The sequence below is a fragment of the Falco cherrug genome, chromosome 11 (assembly GCF_023634085.1).
Source record: "Falco cherrug isolate bFalChe1 chromosome 11, bFalChe1.pri, whole genome shotgun sequence".
NCBI classification, from domain to species: Eukaryota; Metazoa; Chordata; class Aves; order Falconiformes; family Falconidae; genus Falco; species Falco cherrug.
This window is the reverse complement of record NC_073707.1, coordinates 10,332,925-10,356,763: the sequence shown is the minus strand read 5'-3', so window position 1 is coordinate 10,356,763 and position 23,839 is coordinate 10,332,925. Positions and strand designations below refer to the sequence as shown.

Here is a 23,839-nt window from a genome sequence, read left to right as displayed (position 1 = left end):
AACATCATTAAAAAAAAATAAATACCAAATTCTTCAAATGCTGGACTAAGGGCTTGACCAAAATAAGGCAGGCAGCAAGCGGCCGTCCTGCTGCTCCTCCCTTCTGCACCCTTCTCCTCAGGGAGACTCGCCCTTGCTGACTCCTAGCTCTACAAATAAGGAATTATTTGTGTGTTCATTTATACATCCTTTTAGTCCTTCCAGATAGCCGGGCCTTTACAACTCAGTAATTTGGGATACTGTCCTGCTGACATTTGCTTGGATGTGTTTCCCCACTCCTAAGGCCACCAGCCCCCTGACACTGGGTCCCCACACCCAGCTGCAACAACACACAACGCACTATTTTTTCCTGGTCTGATTTTGCATGCCCAGGTTTGCCAAGGTCCCGCCTAGCTAACCTTGAACTGCTCCAGAGTGGCTGGGGAGCAAAGCCTCTGCTCTCCAAGGTTCAACCTCCATTTTGGATGGAGAGAGACACAGGGAGAAAAAAAGACTTGTTTTGACCTAAAGCCAAAATGTGTGATAGACTGAAAGCCACCCATGGGGCTGAAATTACTCCAGGGATTTAGGATAGCGCTGGCACATGCTTGGCTGCCTTAAGGCGAAACTCACCCCCCAGCGCTGCCCTTCCCCTCGGGCAACTTTGCCCTTCTTCGGTGTGGCGGCAGCCTCTGGGCAGGAATGGCTCTTGCCATCCAAATGAGAAGCCAAAACTTCTCACACAATAATTCGTTTACTAAGACATTGGACAAAACCCGTTTGAGCACATTAATGCAAGGCTGTAGACACACTTTCTCCATCAGCTGCTGATGTTTCCCAACATACACAGAGCAGCAGCTCGTGCTGTACCAGCCCAGCCCTGGGCCAGCAGGATTTCCATGGGCATCTCCAGCAAACCCTTGCTCCTTCAGCTCCCATCAAGCACCCAAACCCATCCTTTCCCCATTAAGGCTCTCTTCGCAAGCTATCCCAGTGTGACTGAATTATATAAGTGGTCCAAAACTTAAGTGATGGCCAGGAAAAATTAATGGGAAAACCCAACTTTTAGGTCAGCATGCGCAATAGCAAATGGAAAATGCAGCGTCTGAGCTGACAGCTCTCCGTGCCCTTAGGGATAGCGATGTGGTAGCCGGAATTCATTTCTAAAGAGACTGCAGCAAGCCAACCAGGACTGCAAGCAGCTGGTAAGCATGACTTTTTTTCCACACACCCCCCCTCTTACTAAGTTCGGGATTTTCTCTTCTTTTGGGCTGAACCAGACAGACTTTTCTGTTTGCACAAAGTTTCCTTTCTTAGACTTATCCACAGAATAGTCAGAGAGCATTTTAAACCAAGAATAGCCGATCTGCCTTAGATTCATACTCCCGTTTTTGGAAGCACTATTTAGAGATCAAAACTCCTAAATCAAAAGTAGTCAGGAACAGTGAAAAACCACACGGCTGAAACAGGGAGCACTGCACCGGCACCTTTCAATTCACCTCTTTCCTCAAAGACTCCTGGGAAGATGGGATGATTTGATCCAAATCTCCCAGAGCAGGACCAGCTCCTTGCCAGAAACCTGCACCACCCAGGTGTAAGGTGCAAGCCCCCTGGAGCAAGTCACCACCAGAATGTCAGCAAAAACTATGCTACAAGTAAATTACAAAAAGATAAAAAGATCAAAATAAGCCAAACCCCTGGTTAATACCCTTTGAAGGAAATACTGGAGTGGGAAAACAGTTGGATTATTTGCTCTGTGTTTTGTGCGGTGCTGTGGGTTTTTTTTAATAGATATAGAAATACATAATATTTATATAGTGTTATGTGAAAATTATTTTTTAATTTTATTCAGAATGTTAAAAAAATCTGAATCGTGGCCCGAATCACTATGTAGCACTGAAGAATAGCATTGTTCTTATGGATATGTGGATTTTGGCTGATAAGGAGCTCAATTTCATATAATGCATATGATCTTTTAATCTAGTAGCTGCCAAGGGAATAACTGAAAGCCACCAAGAGTACTTAGTTCATCTGTTACTTGTCCAAAAGGTACAACTGACATTCAAATATATCAGATTATTTCACGTTACACTGCTGAGCATCAGATGGAAAGACAGTCAGAAATGGGAAAGATATATTAAAGGGACGTCATACCTAAAGCAGAGTTTAAACTCAGAGCTAGCAGACATAGCTTAGAACTTTGCCTTTGTATGAAACATGTACGCCAGAGGATTAGTTTCTCAGACAAGCAAACCACCTGTGTCTGAGTCAAACTGTCGCAACCGAAGTAGGTTTTTATTTGCATATCACAACACTTTTCTTACGAGAAAGCAGAAAACTAGATGGTGTGATGTATCTGCAGCGAAGAGCCGTGTAGGGATGCTGTGGGACGGGCATCGCTTCAAGCACTTCGGAGCAGGCTGGAGAGGCGACTGCCGGGAAAGCTCCCAGCAGCCCTGCTTCGGGATGCCGCAGATTTGTGCCACTTTTGACCTTAAAGTAGGGGTTTATTTCACACTACCAGAAGACCTGGCTGTGGGGCACACGTTGCTAAACTTTGAATGATATTTAAGTTGTAGGCAGCATATGAGAAAGCGGAACTAACCCCAACGCAATCACCAAAACACAGCTCAAGAAACAATTCCGAAGCAGATTGTTATTGAATGCCAGCATGTTTTAATGCAGTTAGATGTCCCCAAACAGGCTGTGCTGATTCTGGAAGGGTGAATGCATGTAGCCGAGCTGGAGGGGACCCAGGCGGGGGGGACAGGGGTCCCTCTGCTTAATGCTGTCGGCTGGGGCACAGCAAAGTGGCCATGTCACAGTGTGCCAAAATACGCACACCCTCGCTCGCCTAACAAAGAGACTTTCAGGATTCATAGAGATCTATTTCACTTGTCCACCCCGGTTCATGGACAGCTGCTACATCCTTGTTGCAAAGGAGCATTTTGCTTCCCAAAGCACAGAGATGCAGGTACACTGCCTAAGCTCCAGGCTGCGATTGCTGAACCCCCTGGCACCCTCAGCCCCCAAAGCTGCCTGCGAGCCCCGGCCCCATCGCAGGCTGCCGGTGGCTGCTGGCTTGCTGGAGCCCGGCAAGGCGAGCACGGTTAGAAGTTCCCTGATTATATGGGTTAAGAACTGCCCACCAAAGTTATTAAGCAGAGCTCTGAAGTTTTCTTCAAAGCCCCCCCAATATCCTGCAAAACCTGGAATCATGGTCACTTCTTTGTTACTGTTGTGGTTTAAGCCCAGCTGGCAACTAAGCCCCACACAGCCTCACTCGGACCCCCCACAGCAGGATGGGGGAAGAGAATTGCAAGGGTAAAAGTGAGAAAACTTGCGGGTTGAGATAAGAACAGTTTAATAATTGAAACAAAATAACAATTTGTACTGAAAAGGAAAATAACGAAGACAGAAATAAACCCACAAGTGATGCAAATGAAAACAACTGCTGACCACCAACTGACCGATGCTCAGCCAAGCCTCAGGCAGCGGCCCCCTGGCCAACATTCCCCCTAGTTTTATTGCTGAGCAGACATCTCATGGTATGGAATATCCCTTTAGCCATTTGGGGCCAGCTGTCCCGGCTGCGTCCCCTCCCAGCTCCTTGTGCCCCCCCATGTCCCCGCCGGTGGGGTGGGGTGAAGAGCAGAAGAGCCCTTGGCTCCGTGTGAGTGCTGCTCAGCAGTCAGGAAAATATCCCCGTGTTATCAACGCTGTTCCCAGCACAAACCCAAAACACAGCCCCACACCAGCTACTAGGAAGAAAATTAACTCTACCCCAGCCAAAACTAGCACATTTATTTGGCTTCCTTTGAAGCAATTACACGAGAGCTAATAAGACATTATTTAAAATATGACATTTAAATAGCCTGCCTAGGAAAATCAACCCTGCAGAGGATTTGCGCTGAAATACTATTTTTCTTGGAAATTACTGAGCTAAGGGATTCTAATGGCCATGCCGTTACTCACTTTTTATCGCCTATTATGCCACTTACAATCCTCATAACAGGATATCTTTATTGTTCCAGGGTACAATCTCCGCCTGGGGAGCAGTATCACGCAATAGTCATTCTAAAATAACTGTTCCTTAAAAGCCTGACCCAAAGCCCGCCAAGGTCCCACAGTTTTCTGGGAGCATCAGAACAAAGCCCCAGGTTGTCCATAGGGCATCACCACCATCCTGGTGCTGGGGAGCCGCACTAATTGCGCTGACAAACAAGGCAACTAGATTAAAGAAAAATAGGACCCTGCAGGGCCTAAATGCTGCACAACTTGTCTTCCCATAATCCAAAAGCACAACTCGGGTGAGAAAAAACAGTTTTATCATTTCATACAGTCGCTGAAAGGAGACAGAAAGCCTGGTTGCGGTTTCTGCTCACATTACACAGACCCAGGTTAGCGGGGTGGACATGCTGTGACAAACCACCTGCTCAGCTCCAGGGTGCTGGAGGTTCTGAGCCAGGCTCTGCCAGACCTGGACTTGCAATGGGCCAGGCGGGAGTTAGAGCGCATCGTGGTTAATGGGGCAACGCTTTTGTGAAGGAATCAGCACAGATACCCTGGCATCTGCCAGGCTCGGTCCTGAGCTGCAGCTGTGCCCATGCAAACAGCTGGCGAGTGCCAGGGGAGCAGCTCTGGTGTCTGCTCCTCCACATCGGCTGTGCTCCCGGACTGAGCACTGCTCCCAGGGCCCCTTCCCGGCTCGGCTCGTGGAGCTCACACCAGCACCACGCTGGATGCTGAGGGGCCCTTGGGGCAAGCAGAATTGCTGCCCTTCAGATACGCTGATTCAAACTTAGTCTCCTGTGCCTCTCTGTTATTCAGGGGTGGGGGGGTTGTTCACTTCTCCCCTCCATTAACCTTTAAAGATAACAAAGCAATTGTCCATATCAGGATCCCAGGATGAGGGGCCCAGCAGGCTTCCTTCTCTGCTCACTGCTGCTGGTGGCCCTCCATTGCACAGAGGGGGCTGCTGACGAGCTCCAGCCCGACCCCAAAACACCATGTGCCAACTGGATGGGAGGAGCACCCGGCTACCCCGGCCACAACGGGCTCCCTGGCCGGGATGGGAAAGACGGAAGAGACGGACTAAAGGGAGAGAAAGGAGAGGAAGGTTGGTGAGGAACAGGGGGTACATCAGTGCTGGAGCCCACGGGCAGCCCCAGCTGCCAGGCCCAGCCCTGGCAGGGCTCCTGTCTGGTGGGTTCATGCTTGATCTTTGGCCAGATGGCTTTTGAATATCTCCAGGGTTGGAGATTCCACAACCCAAGTCAAAGAGTTTGGTCTGGTGGTGGTTTTTCCAATTAATGATGTTTTTGCAGACATGCTGCTTTTGGCAGCTCTGCACACAGCTGGGGGAGCGGGTGGGCTTTCCACTCGCTGACACAGCTCATGGGGGGTGTTGAGTTCATCCAGTCTTTCCTCGGCTCTGTGCTGCTGAGCAGACCCTCATGCCACTGCTCCCTCTGCGTTTCAGGCTGGTGGGCAGCAGCTGCTGGCACAGTGCAAACACCCCTCCCTGTCCCCGCTCTGTCCCCCAGGTATGCAAGGTCCTAAAGGTGACCCAGGTGCAATAGGAATCCCAGGGCTGGAAGGGCCAAGAGGATTTCCCGGATACCCTGGGCAGAAAGGGGAGAAGGGTGAAGCTGCCTTCGTCCACCGCTCTGCTTTCAGCGTGGGGCTGACAGAGCGAGCCCCCCACCCCAATGTCCCCATCCGCTTCAGCAAGATCTTCTACAACGAGCAGAGCCACTACGACGCCAGCACCGGCAAGTTCCTCTGCAACATCCCCGGCACGTACTACTTCGCCTACCACCTGACGGTCTACCTGACGGACGTCAAGGTCAGCCTCTACAAGAAGGACAAGGCAGTGATCTTCACCTATGACCAGTTCCAGAAAAACAATGTTGACCAAGCTAGTGGCTCCGTCTTGCTGCACCTCAACACTGGGGACGAGGTCTGGCTTCAGGTGTACGGGGAGGGGGATAACAATGGTGTCTACGCCGACAACATCAATGATTCTACATTCATGGGCTTTCTCCTGTACCCAGACCAGGATGTCCATTAAAACAGGGGGTGCTGCATGGGAAAGGATGAGGTGGCTTAACCCCAGACGGCGTCCTGGGGCACTGGCGCTATAGCTATACTGTATTTACCAGAAAATGCCCTTTTGTGGGGGCAATGATTGCCAAGGGTGGACCCTATCTCCTGTGAAATCAGTGAGGTTACACATGAGTGACTTCCACCAGACCAAGAGTTCACTCCTACCTCTGCTCTTGCTCTCCGTGTGGAAACCTGGGCCCAAAGTCAAACACCGCTCCTGCCATATCACGAAAGAGTAGCTCTCAAGGTGGCCTAACCTTTTTCTGAGTTTACAAGTGATAAGAGAAAAAACGGTTACATTTAAATACCACATTCTAAATTTCTTTTTTTTTAACCAACTAAATCCATTTAAACCAATGGTATGCATTTTAGACAGCATTTTAAAATTTGAGTAGGAGAGAAAGAAGGCTACTCACAAAAGCCATCTCTGCTCTTCTCAGCTGAAACAGATGGCTCCATATTTTCCATCTTAACTCCTTGTCTTGCTAGGGCCTTTGACTTCCACCCATGGTTTCTTGTCTCCCTTCTTTAGCCCAGATCTTTGAATATATTCACATTATTAACTTTCATTGATTTTAATCCATTGATTTTCCTTTTATGTTTATCCCCATCATTATCTCTAATGTAGAGAGCATGTTAGTTCAGGGCAGGGATCTTCTCCTTTGATTTATCTGAAAAGTCTTATGAATGCCAGTGAGGCCACACAACAAAAGCAGCCTCTTGACCACGGGGATTTGTGGGTCCCAAGGTGATGACAGATATATTGGCTGCACAGTTGTGATGCTCAGAAATGTCAGCAGCTCCCCTGCAGAAGGGGAGCAGAAGGTCCCTCAAAGCTGGTGGCCAGAGGGGACATTGGGGTGGAGGTGCACCTTCCCAAATCACTCACCCGGTGCTGGAAGTAATGGCACAAGTACTTGTTTAGCCCAGAGGCCACCAGCATGGGGCACACTAACAGCATCTTACAGTTTCCATCTGCAAGCTGGCAGGATCCTGTCCCATCTCCCCTCTGAACAGCTCCCAAGTGCAGTCAGAAGTTGAGATTCAGCAACTGTGTTTCTACTTTTCCACACCATAAGTGCCATAAGCAATGGTTTGCACACCAGCTGGGCAGAGCTTCAGATGGTGGTGCAACCTCCCATGTGGAACGGGCTCCTGGGACAAACACCCCTGGGACCTGCCCCAGCTCTCGGCAGGGCTGCCTTAATGGGAGAAGAGCATTAAGGGTGGAATTAGTAGCAATCCCATCAAACTGCTCTCCAAGGAGCTTGCTTGACTTTTAGCTAAGAGGGTCTGATGGTCTCTCAGATACATTCAAAGAAGACTCCCATTAAGCTTCAGAACAAGCTAACACAGATCAGAGCTAATGCATTATTACAAGCACAAAACAGCACTAAGAGCTTCAACTGAAACTACTTCCAACAGCGGCATTTTCTATGCTCCAGTGAATTACCACATTACAAATAATAACAATAAAAAACTCTCTCAATGAGAATGCTCCCACATTTTTGTGTGCATCATTGGGTAGGAATTAAAGAAAGGGATATTCTCCTAGCCTCTCCAGGCAGCCCAGGAAATTTCTTTTTTTTTTTTTTTTTTCCAGAACGGTGGGGGCATCCTGAGCTGGCGAGCACACACATACACCCCTTTTGCTTTCCCAAGAAACTCCCCACCCTCTGTTTCATCAAGGCTTCAGCATCTCACCACCTCACATGGTATTGCCTCCTTTTCACATTAAGATGAGCTCTGGTTTCCAGACTGTTTCCCCAAAACCACTGTGCCTGAATCCACCCTGCCTGGCCAGCCAGAGAGAGGGCCACCACTGGCCCGCGAGGCTTCAAGCATATTAGATTTAGCGAGGGCTAAATTGATGCTCAGTCTGATCATGCTGAAATCAGAGAGCTGGGAAAAACCCTGCTCCTATTGTGTGAATTAATGTGAAGAGAACAAGGAAACAAAAAAAAAAAAAGCAGCCAAAAAAATAATCCATGAACAAAAGGAGATTTAAAAATGAAGCAGTTGCTGGATCAAATGGCATAAGAAGCTTAAATTGAAAGGAGCAAGTCAGAGCTTTTGCAGTGTTATTTTCCAAATATTTTCAGATGGATTTTCTGAAGGCAGGGAGAATTGAAACAACCAAACTGCTAAGAGGCATTTGGGATGAACACTAGGAGGAAATACTAATTTAAAGACTAGTTCCCAAGAGGTAGGCAAAACAAATTACTCCTTTCCTTGCTGCCATGCAGCAGGAGCACATATACTTAGAGTTTTGTCCTGTGCACCAGGACTCAGAGGCTGAGACATGGCTTTTCACACTGCCAGCAGATCTGATGCCATCTGCTTTAGGTCAGGGCAGGCAGAACCCAGGATTTCTTAGCACCCCCCAACAACTGCCCCATCACCAGCATGAGCTGTATCAATGTCACTTCCACCTGGACCAACGGCATCTCCCATCTCAAGTTGCCACGGATGCAGTGCAAGAAACAAGGTGTGTGTTAGAAACTGGGGGACTGCTGGCCCTTGTGGGAAAGCTTTGTTGAACCCCACATGCTTGCTTGCCCTCAACATCATCCCACACTCCACTCGGTATGCTCACAGGTGCCATCGGACCTCATGGCAGATGACCAGCCACCCAGGAAAGGCTCAGGGTCACCATCGACTCCTGGCTGGCCTCTTCACCACCACGGTGGTGGGATGGCAGAGGGCTACACAAAGGACCAAAACAAGCAGCAGAGACCCAGCCTGGAAGTCCTTGTTTCAAAGCCTGGCTCTGGTTTTGGTCCTGGGTCTTCCCTCGCCCCAGCTATCAGGATGGGAGTGCTCAGGGCTGTGCTACCCAATATTGCAGTCACTGCTATATTCATATATGAGCAGAATGTGTCTTATATGTACACACATACACATTATCACAGACCACAAGATCACAAAGGTCCACAAGAATGGTCTATATTAGTACATAAGATCTTTTATCTTATCGTTAAACATATAGCCTCTTTATCACCCTGTAAATGCAGTAACCCAGGGCAGGGCTGCGACAGGGCACGAGGGCAGCAAAGCAGCTCCGGCATAAGCCTCCTCCCAGCTCCTCTTCCAGAGCCATGGTCGGACTTCTGTCTTTACAGGACATTTTCAAACACGCTTTTAAGGTTAAACCTCTGGGTTTGAATCCTAGGCTATAAATGCTCCCCCAGCAGCAAAGCAAGCCCAGGGGCAGGGCAGGCAGAGGCACCCCCTCTCAGCAGCCACCCCTCTGCCCCACTGCAGCCCGGGCGAGCCCTGAAGCTGCCCCTAGCACCTCCGTTACTGCCCCCTGAGGCTGCCCAGGCATCTCAACAAGCCAAAAACATGTTGACAAGCTTCAGAAGCAGCAGTTGAGCACCACCAGCAGTTACCCCACCAGGCTGCAAGCCCCAGCGTCCCTCAGAGTCCAGGAGCCACCCACCTCCCTGCATGTGGTAGCGGTGTCACCAGCCTGGCTCTGCCATGCCAGGAGCACACAGCCAGGCTGACCGCAGTAGCCCAAGGGCAGGGAGCCACAGGTGACCACACTGGCCGTAAGCAGCTTTTAGGGGAGAGCTGCAAATAGGCTTTGGGAGGGTAATGAGGTGCTGGGGGATGAGCTCAGGGGAGTTCCTAAGGAATCCAGCCTTTTTCCATTACTGAGTTGCTGTGGCTTTACTCTCCCTCCAAGCTTCATAAACCTGTGGGATAGGAAAACCTGGCCAAAATAGCCACGTATCCAAGGCCTGGGACTGCACAATGCTTTGAACACACAATTATCTAGTAACAAAAGAGCCAAGAATGACACTGACATGTTGAAAGGGCACAGAATCACCTGCTGCCCAACAATCTTAAATGTTTTAGTTCATTACGGTTTTTTTTAATCAGTCCTGATGACAGATGCCTAGTACAAAGTTAGGTCTGGCTGTTTACTGGCTGTCTAGCTGTGGCAAGTTAAATGGATGGTTTTCCCTTGAGAAACTAATGTACTGCTGCAGGCACACAAATGGGAGGCCTCTGGGCATAAACATCACCAGCACCTCCTATTAGCAACCAGTATGTTGAAGGCACCAAGAATGAGGTCTCATTTGCCGATTTTTAATTAGGGCAGATTATAAAAGGGAGCACTCGGCTCCTTTGATCTTGACAGCCGTGTTTTGACTCTTCCCTCCCTGTATTGCTGCTCAGAGAACAACAGCAGGAAGGCACCATGCTCTCTTGAAGGCAGAGAGCAAGAACACTCCCCAATGAAAGATTTAAGTCACTGCACTAACAATTAGGGAGAAATAACATGGCTACAGCTGGAAAGACCGGCCAGCAGCAAAACCATCTGTGAAAGCATCCATGGCCCTTTTAAACACAATTACAGGCTAATCCTAATTGTGCCTCAACCCCACGTAATCGTTTGTGCCAGTAATTAATTGCAATACAAACAGCAGCTGCACTAAACCATGAAGCGCTACAAGAAAGAGATAAATTGCTTGCAAGACTTCTATTTATTTGTAAAGTATAAACTCACTAGAGGCTTTTTCTGGCATGGAAGAAGGCAGAGGAATTAGGATAAAGTCCCACAGTTAGCTAATCAGCCATTGTACTTCCATGCAGGAAATGCCATCAGATTTAAAGCATACCCTTTGAAATGCTCTGGAGGAAACCAATCCTGAGCATACCCAGCCTGGGAGCAAGGCTGCCACGTGTTTTTATGACGCTTGTACTAGATGTAGGTATATGGTGGAAAGACTCAGTCTGCCATGGGATTGTAGATCAGCAAACTCACCCCAGCTCATCCTTAGACCGATCCCGGGAGACCAGTCCAGCATGACACCACTGCTGAGGACAGTCATGTCACCTCCTTACATGCAGGTGCAGCTGATTCCATGAAATAGAATCATTAAACATCAACATCTATTTCTTCCCCTGTGGTGTATCAGAGGATTCCCACTCACAAGGCAATCTGTGAGATCCCTCCCATAAAGCAGGACAACATTATGAAGAAGCATCAGGAAGGGAGGCAGAGCAGGGGATAGCAGGAGATCCCACCTGAAACCCCCCTCAAACCCCTTAGAGTCAGGCAGGGAAGGACTGGGAGTATGAACCAACACACCCAAACAACAAACCTCCCTCTGATCCTCTGGGCATCTGTGAAAACACAGTGCTCTGCCCAAAGGAGCCTGAACAGCACAGCTGCTCTGCTGCCTGGACAGGGATTTCTAGAGAAGCTGTTCTAGTTCTGTAGTGTGTTTCGGTTGGTGTTTCAAGGCCAAGATGAATCTGCCATCCCCGACGAGGTAAAACACAGAGAAGGGGGACAACTTCAAAGCAGCAGGAGATCAAAAGACCACAGCAGCACATTGCTCAGCAAGCTTTATTGGGAGCTGGGAGCAGGGGCACACTTTGATCAGAAAGCTATCCCACAGGACAGTCACTATCCAGTGACAGGAGTCCCCTCTACAAGTGTCCTTGCCAAGCATCCAAGCATCCTCAGCTGGGCCAGGGCGACTCTTGACTTCCCTAGAAGGGGCAGCTCCTGTCTGCCCCAGGTGTGCTTTGACATATTCCCTTGTTGATATGTATTCCCTTGCTCAGTCACCCACCTCATACACAAGGATCTCAGCTGTATGTCTGTTTATTCACATTATACAAAATAAGGTCTTCCCTTTCCAGAGGGTATAAATTTACATGAGCTCATAAAAGAATATATAAGGCTTATATAGACATGTCACAGCTACAGACCAGCAGTACAAACAACTAAAATTAGAGCTGACTGGAAATTTACTACATGCAAACTGACTTTTCAACAAATAAGAAAGAAACATTTGCCAAAAGGGCCCTACCTGCCAATTTTAAAAGCTTTAAAAGACACTGCTCCTCTCTCCCTCTGCTCTAATTCCCTGTAGTAGCTTGAGAAAAAGGTCATAATTTGGGTCAGGATCCTGACCCTGCTGCTTGGCAAAGACCAACTGCAGCAAATGAAAAGGCAAACTAAAAATAAATAAATAAATAAATAAAATCTGAAAGCGAAAACATGGAAGCAAATCCTTGCCCTCAAAGCCACCTCTCCTGCCAAGGACTGACTTGCACTGTGCTAGTGCTTTTCCAGAAGAGCCCTGGTGTGGCACCCGCAGTCCGGCCCCATTGCTGACAGGGGGACTTGCAGATAACAGGGCTGCAGTGTCATCTGCCCAGCATGTGCTGAACAACTGCACATTGAGAGCAGGAAAATGCCTGCCAGCTTCCCAACACCCTGGGGAAGCAGGAAGAATTTTATTTATTCATCTAAAATCAATTTCCTCTTTACTGAGAAAAATACCTTCCACTTCAATTATTGAAGTATTAAACAGAAAACCTTTGTTTTAAAGCCCCAGAAGGTAAATAAGTTAAACCCCAAAACCACCAACCACTACTACCACACTAGGTCTGAGCTTGCCTTTTCTTGCTCGCACAACAAGCAGTGGAGCACTGGATTCTCCTGCTAACTTGGTAGCCAGCTTCGAAGAGGCACTGCAGAAACGTTACACCCAGATGACAGCCAGCTTCCTTTAGCATGGTAACTTTTTCCCCTTCACAATGGCTTGATTGTTTTCAGCTCAAAATAGACCACACATCCTTAATTCCTAAGAATACACTGTGACAGCTAGCAGTTTCCTGCAGAAAACCGGCCTTGTCAGAATATCAAAGGGAACAGGCTGATTTCAAAGTGTTTTGAAGCTACGCCTTCTCATCTGTGCTGCACAATGGGCCACACTCCTCCTAAAGCAGTTTAGCACTTGGGACCTTATCCTGCCAAGACTCAGGCAGAAGGTCAGCTTTACGTGTTACCAGCTGTCCCACTGAAGTCAGTGGGACAATTCGTGACACCAGCCTCAGTACCTCCATAAATCTATTCAGACTAGAGCCTTTACTGGCACATTGAAATACTGAGCAGTACCCAGCAGCTCATACTCTATAGCATATAGTCTACATGCGTGCAAAATGCTGCTAGAACAGGCTCATTCTTTCACTCAGAAACACCTATTATGAGCAGTGTCAATCTCCACAAAAGGTACAGGAATCAAAGCTCAATAGATGAAACGGCCAAAGCAGACAATTGCCCTTTAAATCAATTTTTATTAGAGATTTTGACATCTTGTGATTATTTCCTGACAACCAGTTGATTGCCTGCAGACTAATTAGACTGAGAGGCTTGACAAATGATAACACAGAAACAATGTGAAGCTGAAGGACATTTTGTTCTCCGTATAAGCCTTTCCATATTAATACTATCGCACAGAGGATTCAAACGGATTACAGTTCCTGATGAAAGTTCTTACACATTGACAGCCCCCTTTAGAAAGACGAAACTACATACAAACTCCTCACCTAGTCTTATTGCAAAGGAGAAAGCTTCACGCTCCAGACAGCTACAACCTTTGGTATCACCCCATTCCAACTCTGAAGAACATTCCTTTCATTTCACTTCATCCCCGAGAGAAGAAAACCACACCAGTTATTTAAGTGCAAGTTTAGTTAGCAAGAACTAGTAAGTACACAAAGTAGCTTCAGTGACATCAGCTGCAAGCTGCACACCAAGGCAGTTCATGAAATTCAGCAGCTTTCTTTGTAAGGAATTTCACTAACTCAAATATTTTTTACGCACCGCATAGCATAAGCTCCCTCCCTACAGACAGGCATAGCATACTCCAAGTGCCAGCAGTACTATTTATGCTGCTTTTTAACATGAAACAGAGTTTCTGGAAAGCTTTACAAAAAAAAAAGTGTTAGGTATACCTATCTTGAATGGGTCACTATAACCTACCAGGATGAAAACCCTTGAGTTTTAGGCTGTGCTGGACTTGTGAGCATTATTTGCCCTCTACCCAGTTTCATGAAGGTAGGTTGCATATTTTGATCAAGCAAGATGACAATACAAAACTAGAACTACTCACCTGAGTCAGACTACTCAGAACCAGCAACTAACAATAACCCTATCCTGTGGGATGAACAAAACTTTTCTAGGCAGCAGTATGCCCTGCTGCGTTCTGGCACCAAAATCCCCCACTGTATCTTTATATAATATCCAAAAGTAACAGTGAATGATTTAATTTAAAAAAAAAAAAAAAAATCGTTCTCTAAGGGAGCTCAGAACACAGCAATATCTACTTTCAAAGTATATCCCAGACAGACTTTTTTTTTTTAATTTATTTTATTGGATAAGCACATCAGCAAGTAAAATTTTAAGAAAAATCTACACACAGCTTCCTAGAAATAACAGTTCACAATTCCCTCCTTAGTTATATTTAACCATCTGGTTTTCATATTCCCCAAGCAGCTTATTCAGTTTCCACCCCCCCACCCCCCACCCCCCATGATTTTCCTGTTTTCATTATTTTAATAAATAATGGGCACCACAGGCGATCCTAGAGAAAAATCCACATCTCAGCACTGCATAGCTGGACAACTAAGTTCACTGGATGTCATCATCATCAAAGAGATCTTCAAAATCTAGTCAGAAAAATAAGATAAGGTAAAATTAACCTTAAAAGTTGCAATTGTTACATATGCACATACTCAAGTGCAGTTCTTCATTATTTGGATTAAAGACAGAAATAACAGTGAATTAAGTGAAAGAAAGTTACTGCACCATCAGTTACCAGAAATGCAACATCAGGGTGGGAAGAGACAGAGAAGGCAGGCAGACCCACATCTATGTTCTCCAGCACACACAAATTAAACCTCTTCTACAACACAAGCTTTGCAATTAAATTATGAAAGCAAAGTGAAGCTTCAAAGGAGAGGCTTTTATAAACACATTAAGTAGCCATCGCATTCAGAGTGCATCAGCCACGATTCCCAGACTCCAGAACTAAACAAGTACTAACTTTATGCATGCAGCAAGTCTCAGATGTAGACACTTCTGCAGAATTCTGGCTTCAGGATACAGTATCCAGGCACATGCTTATAAATTTTGCAGATTGACATTCGCATTAGTGATTTACTGTTAAAAATCGCTTCCTTAAAAAACATTTCATTGCTGTGAACATGCTAATAACATTACTCTCTCAGAACTATCTCAGACTAGTGAAATGTGGCCAGCTAATCACAGCTGTTCTAGTCATCTTTGGGAAGTACTCTTAACTACTTGGCTTTATATCTTCTTCATATATTGACCATAACTTAACAACATAAATGAAACCACGTCTTAATTCTACAGAATGCAATGTACACATGCCATAAAATAAACTGAGGAATAATCCTCATTTAGAAGAGTCCTAAACTACCAAAGGAGTGTAATACCACAGTTTGATGGCAGAACTTTATGGAAATACCTACTCCTACTCGTGAATATGCTGGCTCCAACACAGAGCTAGGTGCCTCACAACTGGTGAGAGCATATCAAACCTGAACTTCTTTATTCTCCTGTATTCTAGGTCTTGAGCAACATGAGACATCTACTTTGTTCCACTGTCAATTTGGATCATCAACAGCACCGCAGCAACCTGACTTATTAACATATCTGAAATTCACTACTGAAAGGTCTAAATACACTTCTTAAGAAGCATAACCCCACACACACTCTAGTAACCAAATGTCAGGTGGTGTATATTTTATCCCTGTGTGCTCAGATACATAGCTCTTCGCCTCTCTAAAAGCGGCTGTATATGCTTACATGCAGACAGTTGACTTTCAAATGCAAAAAGTGTACACGCCCCAAAGTTTTATTTACAAACCCCAATTATTTGTTTTCCTTTGGATACATATGCACGCCTGCCTTAAGAGATTAAGGATTTATCTATAAAGTAGTAACACCCAGAGACAATTTTGTAAAGTTCTGCCCACATTTTGTCACATATTCACTCTGTTTAATATAAGCTATTTGTTATGCAAACAGATTAAGGCATTTTTCTTTTTAGTGACTAACAGGCTAAATCGCCTAAAACCTCCAGGAGAGGAGAAACGTTAATTATATCACTCCCACCTGCATCATTTAACACTGAAGCGCTCTTTATGATACCGCTCACTAAAAGAGCGGTTAGTGAGAACTTCAACGACTATCAGGCACCAAAGACATGAGGTCATAGAGAAACCAAGCGAGGTTTGTTTCGATAATCTTCAGTTTCTGACGCTGTTACCTGCCAGGCCCAAGGCGTTACCATCCCCGCCGGGCGGGCAGGCGCCGCGGTGGCCCCGTCATCCCGCCCACCCCCGGAGCGCGGCGGCCCTTACCGTTAAAGAAGTCGGCGTGCACCGCTTTCTCGTTGGCGGCCAGGTCCATCAGCAGCCCCGTGCTTCCCCCTGCCTAGGAAAGCAGGCGCTGAGCGCCTCCGGGCCGCGGCCGGGCAGCACGGCCCTGCCCCGCCTAGGAGCCCCAGCTACCCCCATCCTCGCAGGCAGCTCCCCCAACACCCCCTCACCTCATCAAGATCCACGTAAGGACCAGCTCCCTCGGGGAACATCTCATCCACCGCCGGCTTCATGGCGACACTTCCGCTCGCCTCCTCAGCGGCACCACTTCCGGGCGCGCAGCGCCTACTTCCGCTATGAGGCCGGCCAGCGAGGCGCCGCTCTGCGCGCCTGGAGGAGTCCCCTCTCGCTGGTTGCCCTGAGCGCGGGCCCCGCCGTTGTCATGGCGAGGAGGGCGGGGTGAGCAAAATGGCGCCGCCATTTTGCTCACCCCGCCCTCCTCGCCATGACAACGGCGGGGGCCGTGAGGAAAATGGCGCTGAGGTAGCCCAGGGACTGCTAAGAGGGCACCATTTACCCTGCAAAGGATGCGGCTGTGAATTATACTGGTGGTCCTTCCAGCCACCAGACTGGGTAGACTGGCATTTAGCTACCCTACACCCAGAGAGCGTTTTTCTGGCTTTTTACATGTAAAAAAAACAACCTCCTGAAACCATGCAACAGAATCAAGGAGTTTATTGATTTTGTGCAAAAGCATAAACTGCCAAAAAGGCTAATTTAAGTAGCATTTAAAGCCTTAAAAAGCATGAAGTGTGCTACGTGTGACTGCTAGGAGTATTAATAGGGCTGAGGGCCGCTGGCTGGCAGCCATGGATTCACCTAAACAGCTCGGCCCCAGCTCCAGAAAAATGAGGGAAGCATTTAGCGCTCATGGTCAGGTACGTGGTAGCCAAGGTGGCTACCAAAGGGGAACTGGGCAAAGAAGGCTCTGGCCATTTCATCAATTCTGTTGTAGGCTCCCAGGGTCCGGAAATATTCCACATAGGACCAGAAGTCATTGGATGAGAAGGGCCAGTACGGCAAAGCTACCGATTCCTGGTGGAGATCTAAAAAAAAAAAAAAAAAAAAAAAAAAAAGTGTTGCAGAATACTATAATATGAAGCATTTTTGCTCAAAGTGTGGGCCTGGGAGCCAGCGGGTTTGGGGCTGTAGGTTGCCCTGGAGCTCCTGCGGCAGGAGATGGAGCCGATGTTCTCTGCTCCGGTTGCACCAGGAATGACAGAGTGCGACAAGATGGAGCACGGGAATGAAGGACATCATCAGCATTTGCAGCAATTCAAGAATTCATCAGGCTGCTTTAATTTCTGGAAAGCTGCTGGCTATTTAGATTGCAGGAAGAACTGCAATCGAAAGGCGTTTTATTCCTCATTCCACACCATTTCCTCTGCCCAATACAAAACCACAAGGAATGAGGCGCCATCACCTACGCTGTGCCCCTGCAGCCCCCCACTGCTGGTGGCAGAGCCAGGGAAGGGGCCATACAGTTTCTCCCCTGCCATCTCAGCTGAGTACCGTAGAAGCCGGGGGTGCAGGATCCACCCCAGATCCCCAGGGGCTGGGTCCATGCTGCACAAGCATTGCCTAGAACCAACAAGTTGTGCCTCTTCTCAGCAGGCCGTAGGAAACAGGCTAAGGAGATGGAGAGGAAAGGCACTGCCACTTGGAAGACAGCTACGGCATTTGTGCCTGTTCTAGGAATTATCTGAGAAAATGTGAAATACTTATTGAAACAAGATTTCAGATTCAGCAGGAAAACAAAATCAATTCTGAAAATGCAGGAGCTGACCATCCTTGGGCCCAAATCTGGGCAAACAGAGAAGCACATACAAGCACTAGCTGAGACCACATAGTTACAAATGTCTTTATGTGCAGCAAAGCTAAACCCAGTATTTTGATTTGATTTAAAACCCATTTAAATAAATGGGAACCATTCCACTCACCAGGCTCAGCTTGTGACCGGGGTCTTTAGTGGGAATTAAGAACCTTCAACAATCCTATTGTCAGACCTTAATTTTACGGAGTAAAGTTTGCAGCATGCAGGCACAGATGGCATATAACAAATCAAATGAACCAGCCAAATGCTGTCTGCAGAGAATTCCCTGTTTATACCAGCTGACCTTAGATTCACTTTGCAGTCGGCTGTTTGGCCCAGTGTGAAAGAAAACCATAATTGTTGGTAATGAGAGCAACAGGATACTGCCTGAACAAGATTTTATTTTTAGATTGACACACGCTCTCCTGACTATCTAAGAGGTTGCTGCAGAAATATTTGCTGTGCACAAATATAATAGCACACTTAAACGTGTGAAAACACAGATAATAAATTCAAAAGGTTTTAGAGCTGTAAGGAAATATAATAGAACATAGGGAGTAAAGTTTTGAATTATAAGTAATCATATTAGCCCTTATTCTGTATATGTATTTCTACTTTCCATATCTGCTACAATACTCTCCCTGCATATTTGTGTGTCTGCACTTGGGATGCTGCTGGCTGTCCTGCTGTTTTCACTAACCGAGATGTACACCAGCAATAGCAGTACCTTGTTATTGCAGATGTTTCTATGCAACTTCATTTTCAGAAATAATTCTGTCTGAAAACACCGAAGAGAGGTTAACTGATGTAATCATCAATAAGCCAATGTAAACATCATTAGGATGTTGAGGGCTTTTTTTAATCAAAGGCAAACACTAATCCAATGGACTAATCACACAAACTGAAATGAACCACAGGGTAGCTGTGCTAAGAGATTTAATCCAACATTTCTTTAATTGGATTCATGGCAATTTGTAAATTTTAAGCTTTTTGTTGTGGAAGTCAGTACTTCTTGCCAGTAACCAGGCACACATTGTATGTATTACTGTTCAGGATGGACAAAATTCTCAGATCTCTACTATAAGTCTGGTGCTTTCCAGTTATGACTTTATACAACAGAATTAGCGACTTGACCCTTTTCATCTTAAGACTGCAAGTATACTAGCTCTATTATTAGACATTAATATGCCACCTTTTAATAAATTTTAAATAATTTTCTAAAAATTCATTCTTCTTTCTCCACCAGAACTAAGTGAAAGTACTTCCACAGCCCACGGAGGTTAGTAAGCGTTCCTGCCAAAATCACTGCTGAGGATCAGGTCTGGGAGTTACAAATGACTCTCCTAATCGTTAGTGGTACAAAGAAAAGAAAAACACATTAAGAATTACCATCTCCATCCTGGATTGATCGGGCATCTGTAAATAAAGAGGAAACTCATCAGTATCAGCTCCTGCACAGAAGGACTTACTGTTAATAAAAGGTTTGCTGTGTAGCCAGAAGCAGATGAGTTCTTTAATGCAAACGTAGGACCCTCCGTATAGCCAAGTGTTTTTTGTTTCTTGAACAACTGAATAAGGAATTCCTTGTTTGCAGTCACTTGGTGCTACAAACCAAATACTCTTAACTAGCAGCCAGACCAGCTGTGACTAATATGCGAGTGGTAACTGATACTAAATAGAAGATACTGTATTAGTAACAGAATATTTCTGGCTGCTTGAAAAAGTAAGCAAGAATAAATTCAGCAGTAAACTTACCTGTTAGCATGTTCATCAGCATACAGAAGAAAAACAAGCCAATAAATTTCATCTTTTCTGCAAGATACTGCTTGTGTTTCTGGAAAATAACCTATACAGCTGAGGATTATTACAAGAGATTAATAATTATGCAAAGTCTATTGTTTCTTCTTTTATTACAATAATTTCCAAAGCAGATTCTGATTTTTAATTTAGGCATAACAAGATCCAATTACATTTCCTTACGGTTTCTGAACTGCACACAGAGTATTAAAAGAAACACAGTCCTGAAGTGTGTACTTCAGTATTTTATTTTTAGGTGGCTTAAATCCAAAAGGCTCCTCTGAACTGACATGAAATTAAGTGTCTTTGGAAATATTTTATTTTATGGTTAGTTTAATTTCACTTTAGAAATTACCTCTCTCTCTCCCCTTTTCTTCTTCTGGCAGTAGTAAAGGTCTGTAGCTCCGAGTCAGCTACAGACTCCAAAAGGATTTCTATTGCTGTAAAATAGCAGTGGTGTTTAAGGAAGGGTGGGGGGAAAAGAAGAGAAACGTCACCAAGTTACTACACCAATCTGATTTTGTTGCCTTCAGGTAGAGGTATTTTAACTGCTCACATTTGCATTGTATTTCCTCACTGTCCATGAAAGAGGCAGTGGGCAGTTTCTGAGAAGAAATCAGAATCAACCTTGACAGTAACACTTTCCCATTTTGAAGACGGAAAAAATCCAGAAGCAAATTCGGCGATTATTACCTTTGCTGCCTTCTTGATTTTCTTTCTTTCTGCCCCATTAGAAAAAGAGATTTTAAGAAATGTTAGTTGAGCAAATTGGCAAGAGGTTATTGAGTTCCCTCTCCAGCTGAGTCGCAAAACCAGCGAACACTTGATGCTGATTTATGTTCTCTACTTGGGATCCTTAAAATCCAGATCTTAAAGTGTACACAGGTGCCAGGTGCTCACTGAAATCAATTGGCTTACATTAAGCAACTAAGTAGGTCCCCAAAGACCTCAGCCATGCTGATGGTGCAGGTACTGCAGCCTCCAAAGAGGGTCGATAAGGTGCATTGAAATGCGTTTTCACATTACACTGATCTGCTGGAAAGATTCCTCTCCCAGTGCCAAGCGGGTGCTTTGGGCTTCAGTCTGTGCAGGTTGCTGAGTGAACACGAAACTTCAAGAAGCCTGAAGGGGAGACAGAGTTTGGAGAATATTCAGTCGATGAGTAAAACTTGATTGATTTTCTTTTAGCACAAAAACGATGGCAGCAGGTGTGGGCAGGAACAAAGGTGCAGCAGAAAGTACTCTGCGACTCATGGGGAGGTGCAGGGATTTCCATGCTCGTACAAGACGTGGCTGTTCAGGTTGTGTTGCCAGACCTGGCAGCTGTTTCCAGATGGCTCCGCTCTGGAAAGGAGCTACTGAAATGCCAGTGCAGAGCTCACTGCTCATGTTCATGCTGTGACGATCTTAACGTAGTGGTTGTTGATCTGATCTGCACTCTCTCAGCTGGGAATTTTCAGTTGCCTTTATGGTCTACAGAATCATTTATCTATCTTGATTTTAGACCCCTACATTTCCTAACTGTGTGTGCGGGTGCTGACGTTGGTGCCTTCACTTCACCACATCCATTTGTGTGCCACAGGAATGCCATGCTGGGAAAGTCTTTGTATTCACGCAGAGTCCTTCAGCAGAGAGACCCAGGCGAGTGGCCTTGCAGGAGGCCCCAGCTTTGCTGAAATTTATTCTTATCTACATGCAGAGTTAGATAGTCCTGCCAAGAATTAATTAAAGATGTTCTGAGCAAGGAGGTGGGGAGAGTACTTTGTAGCACACCAAGCTGTGCCAACTCTTGTGGAGGCTGAAGAGAAAATTATTATGAAAGCAGAATCTGTTTCATCTTTGAAAGGTTTTAATCCTCCCATTTAATATTTCCTAGTCCTGCAAGAGGGGCCTCTACATCAGCCAGGTACTTCCAGCACCCCTGCCCCACTCCCCTGGGCTGCTGCCGGTGGGAGAAGGTGCTTCCCCTGCTTGGTGGAGTCCTGTGGTGCTGGGGTCCATGCACCAGCACTGCCTGCAAAGCCAGACAGCGCTTTCCCTTTCACTGCCTAACCTGTATATCCTGTTCAAATGAACTGTGAGAAGCACTGACATATGCTAATACACACACAAAACTGTCATTAGCTGTAATTAAATAATTAGCATAAAGCTACTTCTGTGCAAATCCATCAGTAGCTTTTTATTTTGCCAGTCAATAAGGGAGGTATAGTTCCAAGTGGGAGGCAAGGTCACACATTTTGGATGACGACAAAGGAGAATAATGATGTTCCTGAGACGGCCCCATCCTGCAGCTCTTCTCTCGAGGAATAACGGTGCTGCTGTAGGAGGATGACAAAGTCACAGAGGTTACCAGGTCCAGGGTCACTCAGTTCACCGCGTGGTCTTGTTGCAATGCTGGATGATCTCAGGAGGATTCGTGTAACTATCGAGGCTCACACTGACATGGCCTATTACACCTACCTTCTTTACAGTTTCTTATTCTGTCTTTTGAAGCTTGAAGTGACTCCCTTCCAGAGCTAGGGGGATCACAGACCTGACCTTGTGCGACAGTCTTTTAACAAGAGGACTCTTAGCAATGTTTTCCATTTGGTAGCACACAGATTGCAGATGGAAATAAATTCTCAGGGTTTCCATTTTAAAGGAGGTCTAGGAAATTATAAAAAGAGGGTGAGAATTAGCATTTAAAGCAGTTGCATAGGGATACAGCCAAGATATACAGTTGTTTAAAATGTTAATTTTAATCCCTTTTCTATCAAGGCTTCTGTTGCTGTACAACTGCTCCCCTCCACTGGGTCTGTCCGATTTAAAAACAACATTGACCCTAGAGGAGAACTGGTAAGTTCTCATCTGTTGCTTGAAGGATCATGCATGGTGTGCTCAGTGTGCCAAACAGGGCTCTGCATCTTCCGGGGCCAACCAAAAAGCACACTGTGCACTGACTTGCAGCATTTCTGATATGCTGCAAGCACTTTCATTCCACCTCCTCCTTTCTTTTTGCTCTAGGACCCCTTTCCTTTTTTCAAGCTCCACACAGAGGGCAGCTGAAATGACAGCACTTAATGCCCAGCAAAGTGCTGGTATGGATCACTTAGTGGAGCCCTCCACTAACAGTTGCTGCCCTGCAGGCTTCTTCACTGCTGAGCAGTTAATTGGAGATACCATGGTGCCCACAAATGCAAATCTGGCTCAGCAGCAACCGTATTTCAGTAGATACTATAACACTTCACAGGGCAGCTGCTGAAAGAGTCCAATGTTTTAATTTCTACTTATTTCTGAAAGAAACGAAACTTTTTCAGAAAGGCTCATTAGTTCAAAACACTGTTACTTTTGCTGGCAGCAAGTTCTTCAAGTACCTTATTCTAAAGTTTGGGTGAAGCTTTTTAGATAAGACCATTGACTCATAAAAGCTCTGCTTTATAGCAGAAGCTGATGGTAATAAGTTTATCCCACTCACCTGTCCCAGGAGGATCCAATCAATATATACTTTATGTAGATGGCTTTCAAAGCCAGAAAACCCCACATACATCAATCAGCTCTGTCAGAGATGGAAATCAGTCTGAGCATGGAGGATGTTCCCTTGGGAATAGGCAAATGCAGTTTGGGCAGCGCAGTTGCTCGTGTGCCTTGCTCACTGTTGGGGAACAGCCCTGGAGCTACCAGCCCCGTGAGCCTGCCTTCAGGTGGGCCCATTGCTAATGGGCTGTTTTACCCAGAGCCAGCCCCTGTGGAGCAGTTCGGTTCTTCTTGTTGATTAACTAGAAACAAAAAATAAATGAATATGGAAAAAGCAAGTTTATGGATACCTTTGTTTTCTCAATAGTTATTAGACTGGTATTACACACACACAAAAATTTCTATATTCCTCCAGGCACTAAAAAAAACCCCTATACGTTAAAAGAAACAGAATATTTCCTATTTAAT

The 23,839-nt window shown here is 46.0% G+C and overlaps 3 protein-coding genes across 5 annotated transcripts; 1 reads left to right on the top strand and 2 right to left on the bottom strand.

Annotated features, from left to right (window-relative positions):
- Positions 1 to 1,006: 1,006 nt before the first annotated feature.
- On the top strand, positions 1,007 to 8,132 carry ADIPOQ (adiponectin, C1Q and collagen domain containing). Of its 2 annotated transcripts, XM_005441667.3 has the most exons (3): positions 1,007 to 1,184; positions 4,879 to 5,098; positions 5,526 to 8,130. In XM_005441667.3, the coding sequence occupies exons 2-3, from the start codon at positions 4,888 to 4,890 to the stop codon at positions 6,050 to 6,052; spliced, it is 738 nt and encodes a 245-aa protein (XP_005441724.1). In that variant the 5' UTR covers positions 1,007 to 1,184; positions 4,879 to 4,887; the 3' UTR covers positions 6,053 to 8,130. The 2 variants fall into 2 exon arrangements, with proteins under 2 accessions (XP_005441724.1, XP_055580064.1); XM_055724089.1 differs by lacking the exon at positions 1,007 to 1,184 and having other exon boundaries at positions 5,526 to 8,132.
- A 6,118-nt stretch (positions 8,133 to 14,250) lies between these two features.
- On the bottom strand, positions 14,251 to 16,630 carry COPS9 (COP9 signalosome subunit 9). Its single transcript, XM_014281941.3, has 3 exons — positions 16,479 to 16,630; positions 16,291 to 16,363; positions 14,251 to 14,568 (listed from the first exon to the last, which is right to left on the bottom strand). The coding sequence occupies exons 1-3, from the start codon at positions 16,539 to 16,541 to the stop codon at positions 14,531 to 14,533; spliced, it is 174 nt and encodes a 57-aa protein (XP_014137416.1). The 5' UTR covers positions 16,542 to 16,630; the 3' UTR covers positions 14,251 to 14,530.
- Positions 16,631 to 16,966: 336 nt separating this feature from the next.
- OTOS (otospiralin) lies at positions 16,967 to 20,407 on the bottom strand. Of its 2 annotated transcripts, none has more exons than XM_005441734.3 (4): positions 20,274 to 20,407; positions 19,877 to 19,967; positions 19,511 to 19,537; positions 16,967 to 17,354 (listed from the first exon to the last, which is right to left on the bottom strand). In XM_005441734.3, the coding sequence occupies exons 2-4, from the start codon at positions 19,926 to 19,928 to the stop codon at positions 17,170 to 17,172; spliced, it is 264 nt and encodes an 87-aa protein (XP_005441791.1). In that variant the 5' UTR covers positions 19,929 to 19,967; positions 20,274 to 20,407; the 3' UTR covers positions 16,967 to 17,169. The 2 variants fall into 2 exon arrangements, with proteins under 2 accessions (XP_005441791.1, XP_027664700.1); XM_027808899.2 differs by having other exon boundaries at positions 19,877 to 19,975; positions 20,274 to 20,406.
- Between the last annotated feature and the right edge of the window lie 3,432 nt (positions 20,408 to 23,839).

Coding starts and splice junctions, on each gene's coding strand:
- ADIPOQ (XM_055724089.1), top strand. CDS start 4,888: ATGAGGGGCCCAGCAGGCTTCCTTCTCTGCTCACTGCTGCTGGTGGCC. Junction 5,099..5,525: donor GGGAGAGAAAGGAGAGGAAG/GTTGGTGAGGAA, acceptor TCTGTCCCCCAG/GTATGCAAGGTCCTAAAGGT.
- COPS9 (XM_014281941.3), bottom strand. CDS start 16,541: ATGAAGCCGGCGGTGGATGAGATGTTCCCCGAGGGAGCTGGTCCTTAC. Junction 16,364..16,478: donor CTTACGTGGATCTTGATGAG/GTGAGGGGGTGT, acceptor CTGCTTTCCTAG/GCAGGGGGAAGCACGGGGCT. Junction 14,569..16,290: donor GCACGCCGACTTCTTTAACG/GTAAGGGCCGCC, acceptor TTTTCTGACTAG/ATTTTGAAGATCTCTTTGAT.
- OTOS (XM_005441734.3), bottom strand. CDS start 19,928: ATGAAATTTATTGGCTTGTTTTTCTTCTGTATGCTGATGAACATGCTA. Junction 19,538..19,876: donor GCTGATGAACATGCTAACAG/GTAAGTTTACTG, acceptor CTTTATTTACAG/ATGCCCGATCAATCCAGGAT. Junction 17,355..19,510: donor ATCAATCCAGGATGGAGATG/GTAATTCTTAAT, acceptor TTTTTTTTTTAG/ATCTCCACCAGGAATCGGTA.